This window comes from Physeter macrocephalus, chromosome 18, assembly GCF_002837175.3.
Source record: "Physeter macrocephalus isolate SW-GA chromosome 18, ASM283717v5, whole genome shotgun sequence".
NCBI classification, from domain to species: domain Eukaryota; kingdom Metazoa; phylum Chordata; class Mammalia; order Artiodactyla; family Physeteridae; genus Physeter; species Physeter macrocephalus.
The window spans coordinates 71,570,652-71,586,710 of record NC_041231.1 but is presented as its reverse complement, the minus strand read 5'-3'; the positions used below and the strand labels follow the sequence as shown (position 1 = coordinate 71,586,710).

At 53.1% G+C, this 16,059-nt stretch overlaps 1 protein-coding gene across 2 annotated transcripts in view; it reads left to right on the top strand.

The window, feature by feature from the left end:
• MTCH1 (mitochondrial carrier 1) overlaps positions 1 to 13,359 on the top strand; it is a 19,230-nt gene extending 5,871 nt beyond the window's left edge. Inside the window, exons 3-12 of one of the 2 annotated variants that reach the window (XM_007105383.2) lie at positions 2,617 to 2,723; positions 3,132 to 3,209; positions 3,577 to 3,634; positions 3,961 to 4,012; positions 5,543 to 5,602; positions 8,277 to 8,421; positions 10,481 to 10,528; positions 10,699 to 10,766; positions 11,045 to 11,120; positions 12,534 to 13,359. In XM_007105383.2, the coding sequence (XP_007105445.1) occupies positions 2,617 to 2,723; positions 3,132 to 3,209; positions 3,577 to 3,634; positions 3,961 to 4,012; positions 5,543 to 5,602; positions 8,277 to 8,421; positions 10,481 to 10,528; positions 10,699 to 10,766; positions 11,045 to 11,120; positions 12,534 to 12,605 (764 nt within the window). In that variant the 3' untranslated portion in view covers positions 12,606 to 13,359. The remainder of the gene's footprint in view (positions 1 to 2,616; positions 2,724 to 3,131; positions 3,210 to 3,576; positions 3,635 to 3,960; positions 4,013 to 5,542; positions 5,603 to 8,276; positions 8,422 to 10,480; positions 10,529 to 10,698; positions 10,767 to 11,044; positions 11,121 to 12,533) is intronic. The other variant, XM_007105384.3, reaches the window with a different exon arrangement.
• The last annotated feature ends 2,700 nt before the right edge of the window (positions 13,360 to 16,059 follow it).

Sequence of the window (16,059 nt, the reverse complement as noted above, 5' to 3'; positions counted from 1 at the left end):
GAAGATCCCCCGTGCCGCGGAGCGGCTGGGCCCGTGAGCCATGGCCCCTGAGCCTGCGCGTCCGGAGCCTGTGCTCCGCAACGGGAGAGGCCACAGTGGTGAGAGGCTCGCGTACCGCAAAAAAAATAAAAATAAATAAATAAATAAATAAATAAAATAAATAAAGGAAGCCCACCACGGTGGAGCTTCCCTGATGCCAGCAAAGCCCACCGGCTGCCTGTGCTGCTCATCCCCTGACCCCCAGCTGGCCAAGGCCGTTTCAAATCCACCATCCCTGTCCCTCTCCCAGTCCCCACCCCTCCCAGACTTCTTTATTTTTTTTATTTTTTATTTTTTTGGTCACACCACACGGCTTGCAGGATCTCAGTTCTCCGACCAGGGATTGAACCCGGGTCACGTCAGTGAAAGCCTGGAATCCCAACCACTAGCCACCAGGGAACTCCCCAGACTTCTTTAAATGTGCCTTTGCTCTCTGTGTTCACAGCCAGGCTGACCCTCTCATGCTCCCTCCACCTCTGCCCATCTTATCTGTTTAGTCAGTCTAGCATGTTCTCTGAAAATCTTTCTTTCTGCCAAATAACTTGGGGCCTCGCCTCCTGTCACCTTTTTTTCACTTCACACCCTGCTGGCAGAATCTGATGTCATGTTTCTCTTCTAGTTTTGCCACCTCATTGTTGAGTACAGTATAGAGCCAGGTGGAACATGTCATTTTGCGGGGAAATCTGTTCATATTTGTTTCACTTAAAAGTTGTCAGCGTGGGGAAGGAGGACGTCACAGAATCAGGGAGGCACCCCCCACTGTAGTGCAACGAAGCTGGTATGCAGAGCGATGCTGGATTTGCGGGAGGCCGGGGTGGCGGGCTGCCAGCCCCTACGTGTGATTCCTCCATACGCCACTATGCAGGCTCTAGCCATAGAGAGGTTGGAACCCAGATCATCTCTGTTCATGTCACACAGTCATTCCCGAAAGGACTCAGGGCAGAGGGGTCTTGACAATCACCTTACTGCCTCTTGCAGAGATGAGCAGAGTTCTGAGGTGCTCCCCCCGTCCCCCACCATTTATATAAATGTTGTTTCAGTACAGATGGTGTAAGCAGGCTCCTGGTGTTGGGGAGGGGCTCAGCTGTCTGGCTGTCTAGCGACTGTCTGGATGGGGTCTACTACTCCCCGTCAGCTATGAAAAGTGCCACAGCTGCCATGACATTCTTTGGTGTTCTCCCAGAAAGAACTTCCTGGAGAGTTTTCAGGGACTACAGAGAAACCATGGAATGAAGGAGCCCCTTGCCAGCCAGGGGGCCCTTTGGGCCCACAAAGGCCTCTGTAGACGTTTCTGCATACCTTTGTCTGCTCTCACTTGTTCGTAATTCAGCTCTGAGATGGGGAGAAATAGGGGTCCTTACTCCCTTTTTTTCTGGCTAGGAAATTGGATGGAAAGAGGTTAAGTGTCCTGCTGGAGATCACACTCAGGCTTTATCCCGCCAGCTCTCCCTTCTGCTGACTGGCTCTCCCCTCCCCCAAAATAAACCTTCCTTCTGCCTATTCACTCCGTGAAGCAGGGCATCCTGGCCACGTCGCCCAGTGTCCTCTCTCCTCCTACTCCTCTCTTTCCAGCACCACCCCAATCTCAGGAAGACAAACATGCAGGTACCAGGTGCTCTCGGGACCAGGGGAAGCCCATACAGCTGCCACATGGAATTGCTGTTGGCAGACATGTGGCAGAGGAGAGAACGGCACCCTCCCTTGCTGGTTCCCGCCACTGTGCGGTGCTGGAGAGCTAAAGTCTTGGCTCGAGGGGAGCACATTTTCTGAGGGAATGTTCTGCCAGCTTCCAGGTATGCAGGTTTATAAAAGTACGTCTCCGTTTTGAACATCATTTAAAAGTTGATATTGAATAAAACAGCAAAACATTAAGAAAGTATCTTTTTAGAGACCCAAACAAAAAAAACACTGACTCAAACAGGGTCAGGGTCCAGCTTCCCTGACCACTTAAGTTTTTTTCTATAGAATAGTTCATTGGTGCCTCTGTTTTAGTTACTTCTCCACTGGCTTTCCCCCCTGTAATTAGTAAATGCCAGTAGGTGCCAGGTGGGATCCTGGATGCAGCACAGTGACGAGGTGGGGATGGCCCTCTCCATGGCATGCTCAAAGGGCACTCTTGAGCCTTTCCCCTGGGAGCCCTTCCTTTTCCTTTTTCCCTACCTTAGGTTGCAAACTTCATCACCGCTTGTGGTTGCCTTTTTCCATTTTTTCTTTTCCCAGAGAAAAACATTTTTTATAAGCAACAGAATTGGTTCCTAGGTTGCAGCTCTTAAGTTGCTGAGTTGAGAAGCGGTAGCTAAGTTTGCCAAGTAGATTTTCCAAACTAAAAAAAGAAAAACATATGAACTTGTTCGTCAGAAAAATATGTTTTGAAGGTTTTACAAAAAGAAATGGGCTAGAGAAGGTGTTTGGGGGTGGGGCCCGATTGCTTCCGGGTTCCTGGACGGTGCTCCCTTCCGTGACTGAAGTCAGCAAGTACTGAAGAAGGACAGGCTGCGTCTGGTCTGGGTGTGAATGTGACCCAGGAGTGGGTGCGTCTGGGCTGAACATGACGCTGCCGCCTCTGCTTTCTTGTAGCCAAGTACATCGTGCAAGTGGATGGGAAGATAGGGCTGTTCCGAGGCCTGAGCCCCCGGCTAATGTCCAACGCCCTCTCCACCGTGACCCGGGGCAGCATGAAGAAGGTGAGCCCGTGGTGAAGCCAGGACCAGTTGCCCGAGGTTCCCCAGCGTCCCCTGCCACCCCTGGAGGCAGCCATGTGCACCGGTCCTGCTTCTCAGTTCCCAGACTGGTCAGGGCTCGACCCCAGCACCAAAGCCAGACTCCAATCCCTGATGGTCCAAGGCCAAGTCTCCTCAATTGGAAAGGCCCCTGCCTCACCATCTGCCTGCTTTCTTACAAATGTGAAACTAGGCAGGGACTTTCTCCCCCCTAGCTTCAGCCCCAGGGGGTTACCCAAGGCGGGCCCAGCTAATGGACATGGCCAAGAAAATAGTAGGAGCTGTTTCCTGCCCTCTCCATCCCTTCAAAGTTACATCGAAGAGGCGCACCTGTACTTTGCTTTTGATCCACCTTTGTTCTTTGCATCTCAGGTTTTCCCTCCAGATGAGATTGAGCAGGTTGCCAACAAAGATGACATGAAGACTTCTCTGAAGAAAGTGGTGAAGGAGGTGGGTACCTGGAATTGGAGAGGAGAGCCTGATTATCTCTCACTGCCCAGTTGGGCAGGTCACTGAAGAGTCACAGTTGGGGCCTGCTGTGTGCACAGTGGGGTGGGATGTGGAAGGAGCCCCAGCAGGGCCACTGCAGGGAATCACAGAAAGCCTCTCAGCCGCCACGGGACCTGGCCTGGGACCTGGCAGCAGTCCTGGGTAGAGGGAATTTTGCGTGGGTGACAAGGGGGGCCATCTGAGGTAGACCGACCCCACATGGGTGCTGCAGGATCCCAGTTTTTCCCCTGTAAGTGCTTATAGCTCCCGGTGAGTACCAGTTCCAGAGACAGGCCAGACCAAGCCCCCGCCCTCTGCTCTCTTGCAGACCTCCTATGAGATGATGATGCAGTGCGTGTCCCGCATGCTGGCCCACCCCCTGCATGGTGAGCCTCCCCATTGGAGACTGCATCTCAGCCATGGGGTGACCCCTCATGGGCTGTAGACGGGCAGCGGTAGAATTACTGGGAAGTAGTATCACTGGAATTGGCCGGGAGTTCAGTCCAAAGGGAGCTGGGGCTCTTCCCAGCCAGAAGAAATGGGATGCCGTGGTCATGGGGTGTGATGGGGAATCCCAGGGGCCCTCCTCCCCTCCCTCGCTCTGACACGGGCCGTGTTGTGCAGTGGCCACTGTGCTGGGCACCCCACCCACAGCTGGGGAGTCTTGGGCTTTGGCCACCACGTCACCTGTGTGTGTTTTCTCTTTCCTCAGTCATCTCAATGCGCTGCATGGTCCAGTTTGTGGGACGGGAGGCCAAGTACAGGTGGGTAATTCTTCTCAGGGTTGGCAGGAGTGGCCCTGTCACTATTCAGAGTCTGCCAGCGCAGGCCATACTGTGGTCAGCTGCTGCCCTATTTCTTATGTGCCAGCTTCAGAGGAATGGGGTAGTGGCTTCCATAGTCTGGGTCCAGGGGTATTGTCTCCCTCTCTTGTCTGGGGCAGCCCTGGATGAGCCTAGATGCCCTGCAGAGGGGTGAGTGGGATTGGAGTCCAGTTGGATTAGGAGTCCTGGCGGGGTTCCCTCCTAGACCCCCTAGGTTATGCCCTAGCCCTTTTTCCAGCTGTCACAGAAGCCAGCTTAGAGTTCGTTTCATCCTCTCCTAAGCGGCTGTCCACCCCATGGCCTTGGGGCTTGGTCCTTCCATTGCTTACCAGATATTTACCCAGCACCTGCCATGCTTGGCACTGAGCTGGATCTGTAGGGGCATAGGCGTGTTGACACAGTCCTTCCCTTTGGCACTTGTGCCCTCCCTGCCCCTCTGAGGCTCAGTGCAGGACAGGAGGTGGGTCCTGGAGGCTCGTGGCAGGAGTACATGCATCTGTTATCCTTCCTCGCTCAGATTCTTATTTCCTGGGTTCAGTTGTTTTCTGCTGCTGTCCTTGGGGCCACTGCCCCAGGAAGCTTGGCTGCCTTGGTGCCTCATTTGAGTTCACTAATGGGAAATTGGCCCATTCCCCCAGTGGGCTTAGAACCCAGTGGGCTGAGCCACTGTCCTGAGAGGAAGGGTAGTGGGGCCTGGCAGGGCTCTGGCTCCCACCGTCTTTCTCCTAGGCCACCCTGGCCCTCTCGGCTTCACAGAGCCTCTATGCAGAACAGGTCACTTGGCATTGTCACAGGTCACAGAGGTTGCACTTGAGCCTCCTTTGCATTTCACACCTAAGACATCCCATCCTGTCCTGTGATCTCTAACAGGCTGCAGTCGGCAGGGTGCGCATCCCCGAGTTCCCTGCTGGGGAGGGCCAGATGCCTTTTCCCAAGCTGCGTCTGTGCAGTCTGATTGCAGGGCCTCCTGCTGCAGGGCCCCCTGCCGCAGGGCCCCCTACCGCAGGGCCCTGTATTCCTTCTCTGCCCTCTGGGAAGGTGCTTCTCTCCACTCGCCACCTCTCCTCCTCTCTCTGTGGGACATGCAGGCTTCTTTGCCAGAAGGTTGTTCAGCCAGAAGTAAGCACTAGAGCCAGGCAAGAGAAGGTCCCGTCGCCTGTGCAGCAGCCCAGGCTAGAAGGTTCCTTCCTACATTCCAGATCCATAGAAAAAAGCAGTAGAGAACTGGGGTTCTGCCCCTGTGGGTGGTTGGGTTTCCCCAGTCTCCATAAACTGCATAGACGCCCTCTCACTCCCAAACAAGAGCTGTAATCATCTCCACTTGGGTTCTGCCTGGTGACAGAGAATGCCCCCTCCCCATCCCGGCCAGGACTGGATGGCTCTGAGCAAGGGTGGCAGGCTCTGCTCCACACCAGGGCACGGGCTTCTCCAAGGTGCCTGGGTGACGTTGTATTCCTGTGTTCTCCACAGCGGCGTGTTGAGCTCCATTGGGAAGATTTTCAAAGAAGAGGGGCTGCTGGGATTCTTTGTGTACGTGAGTTTATACACCCCATAACTGGCCATGGAGCATGGCTCTACTAACAGGCGCATCCTCAGCCCTCAGGCCACAGCTGTTGGCCTCAGACTAACCACAGGGCTCTGTCCCTGCCTGAGCAGCTGCACCTTGGCCTGTAGAGCTCCATGGCCTATGCGAGCTACAGATCATCGGGAACAAAGCTGCCCAGCCCTGTCCACATCATGGCTTACACAGAAATGGTACTGTTTGTCCAGCACACTGGGGGTATGGGTGGCCAAAACCGCACCCCCGACCCCACTGTCCCCGTCCATGTGCTCCAGGGCTGGGGGTGGGCACGAGGCTGGTCTTCGGGTCTTCCATCGTCCTTGGTTTCACTGCTGAAAAGTCACTGAAAATCTGTGACTTGGGCTGAAGGTCAAGCCCTGGCAGCTCACAGGCTGACTCCAGCTGATGGATCCTGTTTGACATAGCACTTCTGAGAAATTAGTTCTTCATATTCAACATTTAGGATGTTTCACAAAACGATCCCTATTTCTGGCTTCTCTTTAAAAGTCAAGACCTGGCCGTGCTGGGCCTGTGTTTCTGCAGGGCAGATGTCTTCAGGGCACACAATCTCCTGAGGGCCCCGGACCCCCTGCCCTCCTTGGTGTCTCACACCCATCTTACTCCACCTGTAAAGAAAGCTCACACCAAAAAGACTGTAAACTACAAACAATCCAAAATCCAGGCCTGATGAATATTTTTTGTCTTGCTTTTTTAAGGTCTAGGCAGAGACATACATGCTGTTAAATACACAGTACACTAGACATGGGGCTCTCTGTTAACTCATCTTGTGGTTTCATCATCGGCCAGGTGTTGTGTGTGTAGGCAAGTGTGTGTGTGTGTGTATGTGGTTCTCACTAGGAGGTGATTTTGCCCCAGGGGACATCTGTAATGTCTGGAGACATCTTTTGATGTCTGGGATCACAGCTGGGATCTAGTGGGTGGAGACCAGGGACGCTGCTAAACACCCTGCAGTGCAGAGGTCAGCCCCCATGACAAAGGATCATCCAGACCTAAAGGTCAATAGTGTCAAGGTTAATAAACCTTGATTTATATATGCACATATTCATATGTATATTCATATCTATGTATATGTACACATATGTATGGGTGTGCATATATATGTGTGTGAATAAATATTTGCTTGTGTGACTGGTGCTTCACACCCTAAAACACTACATATCACCACCTCTGGTGTTTTTCACACTCATTGTATACATTCTTTTCTGGTGTGTGAGTAGGATTCCCACACAACAGATACCTTACCCATTGGGTTCTTTTGTTTTCTTCATGTGTTTGTAGAACAGGTGATGTACGTACTCAGAAACCACTGAGTGTACCTGTGAAAAGTCAGTCTGAGCACAGGTGGAAGCAACAGGATTGGAAATTGCATTCATGAAGGTTCACTTTATTCATATCTCTCATATCATAGATGTGTTACAGGTATTTTGAACTTTCAAATATTTTGAAATAAGATTTTTGAAAATTCAAAAATCATAATTCTGTGTCCTCTCTCCAAGAGATAGCCATTCTCCTGGAGATCTTTCCATGTCCTTCTATATCTAAACAAGCAAATAAACACATTAAAAAAAAAAAACCCACAAGGGCTTCCCTGGTGGCACAGCAGTTAAGAATCCTCCTGCCAGTGCAAGGGACACGGGTTCGAGCCCTGCTCCGGGAAGATCCCACATGCCACAGAGCAACTAAGCCCATGCACCACAACTACTGAAGCCCACGCACCTAGAGCCCGTGCTCCGCAACGAGAGAAACCACCGCAACCAGAAGCCCACGCGCTGCAACGAAGAGTAACCCCCGCTCGCCGCAACTAGAGAAAAGCTTGCGCAAAGCAACAAAGACCCAATGCAGCCAAAAATAAATAAAAAGAAAAAAAAACCCAAAACCCACAAGTATCACACAGGACCCACTGGTCTCAATCTGGCTTTTTGCCCTCAGCACTGTGTCTTAGGGAAATTTCACATTAGTGTGTGGAGATGCGCATTCTAAAGGCCATCACTTTAAAAGTCAGCCCTCCTAGGGCTTCCCTGGTGGCACAGTGGTTGAGAGTCCACCTGATGATGCAGGGGACGCGGGTTCGTGCCCCGGTCCGGGAAGATCCCATATGCCGCGGAGGGGCTAGGCCCTTGAGCCATGGCCGCAAGTCAGCCCTCCTTGTAAAAGCTTGTATGGAATGTTTTTAGTGGAACATTCCAGGGGTGAATACAGGTGTACTGAGCAAAGTGTTTTGTGAGAGTGGATTGGGTAAAAAGGCCAGGAGAAGACTGCTAACGTGTAGGTGCTCTTTCATAATCTGCATTGGAAAATCCCGGATTTTGCACCATTCACATTTTAAGGCCCAGCTTCTGTGGTTTGAACACCGCTTGTGAGACCATAAGCTTAACTTGTGCTGTCAAATGTAGCATATAACACACATACCACCCCCCACTCCCCGCGGAGAAAGGAACACTGCTTTCCTGCTGTGGATAGCTGCTGGCCCACGTGGCCCCTGCGGGCTTCCTTCCCGAGGTGGTGCTGGTGGATATGCTGAAGTTTTGAGCTTGGAACATCCTTGCCTGCTTCCTGGGTGTGGAGCCCCCAGGAATTGTTCTCTTCCCTCCCCTGCTCATCTTTGCTCACCTTGTTTTTTAGCGGCTTAATCCCTCACCTCCTGGGAGATGTGGTTTTCTTGTGGGGCTGTAACCTGCTGGCCCACTTCATCAATGCCTACCTGGTGGATGACAGCGTGAGTGACACCCCAGGGGGGCTGGGGAACGACCAGAATCCAGGTTCCCAGGTTGGTTGGAACAAGGACTTGTCCATCTTTCCATGTACTGCGGATGCCCAGGGTCTGGGGCAGACTTGAGGACTCTGGGATTCTGAGTACTGGGCCCCTAGGGCTGGAGAGGGCCTCTGGGGAGGGGTCTGAGGAGAAGACTCTGGTTGTCCCTGGGTCAGCTTTGCCTCCGAGGAGAACGGCCTTGAGAGAGGAGATCACTAACAAGACGTAGAGGGGTTTATGGAATGCCCGTCCCTGGGCAGCTTTAGGTCAAACAGACCCTAGCTTATCCACGGCTAGTTTGAGGCAGTGACCCAAACCAAACTAGGGATCCCTGGTAAATCAGGACGTAGACCAGCTAATAATAACCCTTGAACTTCCACTCAGTGTTTTAGGCTTTTTTAAGCCCCTTAGTGAACATTATGACATTTGATCCTGACAGCACCTCAGTTGTGAAAGGAACAGAGCAGGTATAACATCCTGTTTTACAGACAGATGAGACCCAGAGATTGAAGGGCTCTCCTGGGGCCCTTGCCTGCGAATTGACAGGGCTGGGACTAGGTCCTTCCCTGGGCCAGGCCGAGGGTGCTTCAGTCAGCTAGGAAGTGTACCATGCAGGTGCACCCCACTCTTGTTAGCAGTGGTCTACACAGCCTGGTATGCACAGACCTCTCGGCAGATTGGGTCAGGCACGGGGAGGCCTTGGTCCTTCTAAAAGGCACTTGTTGAGGAAAGGTTTCTGGGGATCTGATAGGTCAGCTGGTTCTCCCTGACCCAAGATAAGAGTTGGGGAGCAGTGATAGGCAGGGGTTCCTGGGAGCCAGACATTCTACCAGTGGGAATCACCCACCCTCGGAGGCTGGGTGAGGGACTGGGGACCTGTCTGCCAGAATCACCTTGTTGGGGTGGGCAGGGTTCCTAGTCTCCGTGTGTCTGTGTCTGGGCCCCAGAATGGCAGTTCCGGGGTGGGGGTGGTCTGGGAAAGAGTCTGGTGAGGGGTACCTCTGAGAGCTCGCAGCTGGGGCAGAGGGAAACTGGCCATTTGAATTGGGTAGGTGAGTCTTAACTGGCCTTTTAATGTGAGCAGATTCCAGTTGCTCCATAGAGAGCAACTCCCACCTGCAGTTACAGTAGCACAACAATGCCCCTTTCTCAGGGGCGATATGGGTGGGTCAGCTGCTGCCGTTACATACAGAACAAGCCTGGGACAGCTGGGGTGCCTTGAGGGGGAGGGGTGTCCCACAGCTGATTGGTTCCTCCAGTCCAGGTGGGCAGGTGTTTGACCAGGGGCTGCTGCACTTAACCTCACTGAGAACAGCAGTCGACACTTCACGTGCTTTTCTGTGTGTGGCTTAAAGGCTAAGTTGAGGCTGCGCTCAGGCAGAGGGCTGAGCAAATCTCTGCCCAGGGTTGCAGGGCATCCATCGGGTGGGATGGCCATGTCTCAGGAAGCTGAGGGATAGGTAGTCACCCTTTGTAGTTTGGGGCTGTTTCATGGGCAAACTTGAATTCAGGAGTTGGGGCCTGAAGGGGGCGAGAGTTTGGTGAGGTAGGGTGGCAGTAAGCCCAGGATTGCCCTTCACCTTTTGCTACAGGACCCAGGATTCTGTGTGCAGTTCATATGGGTGCCTGACTTTCCATTCAGTACGCATTTACTGTGCGCTGAGCCCTGGGCAGGCACTGATCAAGGCAAACAAAGGCCCAGCCCTCACATCTTACAGCTCGGAGGAGGTTATGTAGGCCACAGCCCGTGATCCTACCTACCTCGTCTCTTCTGCTCACCATCCCTGGCTGGGTCACAGAAGGCCCTCCAGTCCGGATATCCTACTTCTGCCTCCCAGATCTTCTCTTGGCTCTGACTGCCAGGCCACAGAAGCCGCTGGCAGGCCCTGAAAGGGAGCGCAGCGTGTGCAGCGGGCGTGTGAGGAGCTGAGTGCAGAGGGGGTGTGAGGCCAGTGCGGAGGGCAAGGTGAAGGGGCTGCAGACCAGGCAGCGCAGACAGGGCCGGCGCCTGCATGTTTGAAGTCTGCATCCCGAGGTACCTGGGGCAAACCAGTCTCCCTTTTTGTTTTTTCAGTTCAGCCAGGCCCTGGCCATCCGGAGCTACACTAAATTTGTGATGGGGGTAAGTCGGGCCAGCTGCTCTTCCCACTGAGTTGGGGGCCTGGGCGGGGCTTCAGAGGCCAGCTCTGGAGATGGCTGGAGGCAGGCCTCGGTCTAAGGTGTGCCTGCTCCTGGATCCCGGGTTGGGGGCTGGTGGTAGTTGGCCTCACTGACCCTCAGGTCTCCCTGCAGATCGCAGTGAGCATGCTGACCTACCCCTTCCTGCTGGTTGGTGATCTCATGGCTGTGAATAACTGCGGGTAGGTGTGTGCTCCTACGCAGGCACCCTGCCAAGGCTGCTGGGGGGACCTGGCTGAGCCTGTCCAGTGCCCTGCCCCATCCCACCTGCTCTGTGTGTGGGCTCGGCCCACCAGGTCCCCTGGCTTCCTCTGGGATTCATCGCACCCCTTTGGGAGGAGTCTGTGGTTCAGTATGGGGGTGGTGGCAGCCCCAAGCCATTCCTTCATGAAGGCTCCCTTTCCTTAGCTGATCTGTCTCCTGCTGTTCTCTGGATCTAACATGCTGTCCTTCCCCGCAGGCTGCAGGCCGGGCTACCCCCTTATTCCCCAGTGTTCAAATCCTGGATCCACTGCTGGAAGTACCTGAGTGTACAGGTAAGCCTGCTCTCCAGGGAGGTTTTTCTCACTTTTCCACCACATCAGTCGGATGGAAAGGTTTTGTGGACTCTTCATTACGTGAAAAGTTAAGGGGTTGTCATGGAATCTGATGTTGTAAGGAGGATAAAGAGAATGTAGACTTTTGGTTTGAGGCATTTAAATTAAATTTTCACTTTATTTTATTGGATTGGCCAAAAAGTTCATTCGGTTTTTTTCCATAACCTGTAGAAGGGGTTTGAGGTGGTCAGATCTGAATTTGCTTAAGAATTACACATCAGACAAGGTCTTCTTTTCTTCACCTCTCAAAGACTCTTAGAACAAGTATGAGGGAGCCCACAGGGTAGGTGGTGAAGCCCAAGAACTTCTTATACCTCAAGTAACCTGGGATGAAAACACACCTGGCATGTTGGAGGCCGGCCCCTCCCTCCACCTGTGCAGGATGCCCCAGGTGCCAGGAGAGCCTGAGGGTGGAGCTGGGCCATGTGGTGAGCTTGGCGAGGGTGCCAGTCTTGAAGTCTTTGTGTTCTGTGCCCAAGCACCCTCCTGCTGGCTGGAGCTCTGGGTCAGGGTTCCAGGTGGCTGGCCCAAGACAGATCCCTGCCTTTTCCTGGCTTTGGTTGGCTTCAGAGTAAAATGGGGCAGTGGCCTGGGCAGGAGGAGCTAGCACACTGACTGGCCTCAAGGTTGAGAAAAAGACGGATAGGAGGAAAGCAGGGAGGCCAGAGACAGACGCAGGCCTTCCAGCGAATCCAGTTGGTCCTGCATGCATCACGTCCTCTAGTATTGGAGTAGCCCCAGTCCACTTGGGCTCTGAAGCCAGAGGGCAGTGAGTCTCCTCTGGGGGTTTCCTACTCAGTAGCCCAGTGAATACTGGACACTCGGGACTTCCCTGGGGTGCAGTGGTTGAGAATCCACCTGCCAGTGCAGGGGACACAGGTTCGAGCCCTGGTCCAGAAAGATCCCACATGCCGCGGAGCAGCTAAGCCCGCAAGCCACAACTACTGAGCCCGTGTGCCACAACTACTGAAGCCTGCGCACCTAGAGCCCGTGCTCCGCAACAAGAGGAGCCACCACAGTGACAAGCCCATGCACCGCAATGAAGAGTAGCCCCCGCTCGCCGCAACTACAGAAAGCCCGTGCACAGCAACGAAGACCCAACATAGCCAAAAATAAATAAATTTAAATAAAAAAATACTGGACACCCTGTGGCATGAAATAAACTGCTCCCTTGTGCTTCAGCACAGAGCAGATTCTGACCTTGCCCTCAGAAATGCAAACCTAGGCCCTCTATCTCCGACTCTGGGGTCTCTGAGCTACTGGACCCTTCTTTGTCTTTCGCTGGCCTCGCTTTGGGGTGGGATGAGAAGCATGGCCTTCCTTTCACTGACCCTACTGCTCCTTCCAATCCAGGGCCAGCTCTTTCGAGGCTCCAGCCTGCTTTTCCGCCGGGTGTCATCAGGATCGTGCTTTGCCCTGGAGTAACCTGAATCACCTAAAAAAAACCACGCTGTCTCAGCCTGGCCACCGTGGGTGAGGCCTGATCATCTCGGGGCACCTGTAAGACAACCAACCCAGCAGCACCTAGATGTGCTCCAGCACAGCTGGGCTTTGGTTTCCATATATGCCATGTGTCTGTCCGGAAGTAGGGGTTGGGTGGGGGTGAGGCTGCATCCAATGGATTGGTCACAGTTAGACCTGGGGAAGGGTGGGGTGGGGCTGGGGAATTGGGGCAGAATCCCCTTACTTTGCAGATTTCCTGAGTCTGCCTTGTGCAGGGGGCCAAAGAATGGCTTGTGGAGGCCCACATTGGATGGGCAAAGGCTCTTGAAGTCAGGTCCCAACCTCCATTCACACCCCTTGAGTCGGCCCCAGCTCTCATCCTGCAGCTCAGCTGGGAGTTTCACTCTCTTGCTTTGTAAATAAGGTGTGATCCCCTTTCACGAGGCCGCCGTCATGTCCAGGCCTTTGCTAGGAGGCTGTCTTCGTTTTTCTCAACACTACTTTTCTGATGAGGCAGCACCTTCTGAAAGGGGAATCATGTGACTGCTCAGAACGTGTCCTTCTCGTCAAATGTTCATTGGTTTAATGGTGATGCCTTACGTGCAGGATATGGTTACCTGTGCACTTGTGAACACCCAGATGTTAGGCAGATCAATGTCTATTCCTATCCAGTTTAAAGTTCCTAATAAGATTTGACCCTTTCTCCCTCAAATAAATGCATTGGTGGTGATTTGGAGCTTTGTGGGGAGTCTCTTATTTTTATGAGCTTAACTGTCTGCAGGGTCTTTCTCAGTCCTTTGTGGTTGTGTGAGAAGGGTTGTGTGTAAAGTGACAGGACTTGGGGTAGCCTGGCCTGGGCATGAGAAGTGCCTGGGCTTGGTGTAGATCAGCCGGCCGGCAGGCCGGGGAGGGTGTTGGGGGGTGCAGGGCGAAGGCTCGGGTCATTAGGTGGTTTTCTGAATTAGACAAGCCGAGACTCCAGTTCACAGAGCAACAGCTAGTGCCTAGGCCTCTTCCCAGGGAGACAGGAGCTCTAAAGGTCCTCCCAGCTTCAGAAAATGTTCCACCCAAACACCCAGCTGTCCTCTCAGACTATTTGCAGATGACATTGTCGGGTTTTACCAAGTCGGTTGGTGTAGCAGTCCCGTGGTTACAGCAGAAGGAGTGGACACAGGCCCAGCTGAAGCACTGAGCTTGGCCTTCTCTGGAAAAGGCAAAGCTCCCTTCATTTGCTTCTGCCCAACATTTGCTTTTGCCTGTAAACAGGCAGAACTTACAAATGGAACATGCTGGCCCCTAGAGACCCTGGGCTTCCAGCTGATGGGGTTTTAATACCAGTTGAGGGCAAGCTTGGTTCCCCAAATGTTTCTCTGCCCTTGCTCTAGGGGAGATGGCTTCGGAGAGCTGGGGTTTGGGACTTTGGTCATACTTCCTCACAGGTATGGGCTGGGTCATGCCCAGGGAAGGCCCTGGGATGCTTTTGCAGAACTAGTTTTCCCCATTGGCCTAGTAACAGTTGCCCTAGTTTACCGTACGTATCCTTGTTCCCCAGGAACACAGGAGCATGCCTGTGCGGGTATCCTGTAAATGTACATTGGTGGGGGTTACTAAGATCTCACACTCACTTCAGACAGCTGAAGTGGCAGGGAGGGAAAGCACATGGCAAGGTGAGCAGGCCAGGCCTTGCTGGCACCAATTCTGTAGAGGAGGAAGGCCCTTTAGAGGTGTGTCTGCCACACGGCACATGACCTTTCTCTAGCCCAGTGTGGTTTCCCATGGCACTGACCACTGCCCTGGGGTAACTTTTCTTCCCATTGCTCCACCCTTAAGTCCTGTTTTTGCAGCAGTTCCTTCCTGTGGTCCCCCAGATTCAGGAGTCTGAGCTGAGCTGGTCCTGAAGAGCCCCTCCCTCTGACAGCCACCTCCTCCTAGGTGTCTGGAGAAGCCACCAAGGTAAAGAGCCAGCCTGGGTGGGTCTGTCGAGTCACTTTGAGAAGAGGCAGTGCCGTTCCCAGGTACTACCCTGGGATTTCTGAATTTCAGGGTCTTGACTACATTTCCCAGGTTATCTTCCACCCAGAAACAGCAAGAAAATCACCTTTGATGCTCTGTCTCGGGTTTTAGTTGAGCAAAGTACAGGTTTTTATTCCTAACCATTATCAGTTCAGTATTAAGGTGCGTGTGTTGTGTATGGTAAATGCTCCCTTTGTCTCCTGGACCTTTCATTCTTTGAGGGCTGAAGCCTCACCTGCTCCCCTCCCCCAACTCCCCCTAGCACGTGGCATGTTTCTTCTCAGTCCTGGAAATTAGAGTGACAGGGTCCTTATCTGAGAAAGGAGATTGGGTTGAATTGGCAGGGGAGGGGTGTGGGGGGGTGGAGGGTGTGGGGGGTAGGTGGGGGGAGCTGAGCTGTCAGCAAAAGGAGGGGTGACAGGAGTGGGAATGTCCCTGTGGGGAGCCAGTTACCTCCCTCCCCTCCTGGAAAGCCTAATTCCAATGGACAAAGCTGGAATGTCCTCTTACAGGCCTTTTGGGACCCCCTGTGATGACACCCGAGGTGGCAGTGGTGGTCTTTGCAGGGCCCTACTGTAGCCCTTGTTGCTGCACCAGTGCCCAGATGCCTGGGAGTCACGCAGCAGAGTGCGGGAGCAGACCTGCCCTACTCTGGTCCTCGAGGCCTCAGAGTGCCAGCCCCTTGCCCTCCTTTTGAACATGCCCTCCCATTCTCCTCCCCTCCCTGACTACTATGGGATACCATGTCTTGGCTTCTGTTATTTACCCCAAAAAATTTCCAAAGAGATTCCTGCTGCTGGTCTTAGTAGGTTTTCTCATATGACAGGTTGGGCTGGAACCTGAGGGCTGGAAACAGGTGTTCTTGCTTTGCAGGAGGCTGGTACATCCCACCCCAAAACTGAGAAAGGTGGGTTTGGGCCTCCACAGTCTGGCTCTGCCCAGAGGCTTCCTCACCTGACCACCTCATAGAACTTGTGACTAGCTTGCAAAGACAGGCCCACAAAGGGAGGGACGCCCTTCCCCCCTCAGGAAGGCAAGCAGGGTCAGCATCTGAAAATCAATTAATGTAATACATTCTGTCCATAGATGGAACAAAACCACACAATCATCTCAATAGACACAGGAGAAGTGTTTAACAAAATTCAACATCCCTTCATGATGAAAACATTCAAAAACCTAAAAAGTGGAGGGAGCTTCCTCAACCTAGTAAATGGCATTTATGAAAAACCCATAATTAATATTATACCAAATGGTGAAACACCTAATGTTTTCCCCCTGAGATCAAGAACAAGACAAGGCTCTGCTCTTGCCGTTAGTCAACATTGTACTGGAGGGTCTAGCCTGGGCAACTGGGAAACAAAATGAAATATTATCTGTGTTAGAAAGGCAGAAGCGGGCTTCCCTGGTGGCGCAGTGGTTGAGA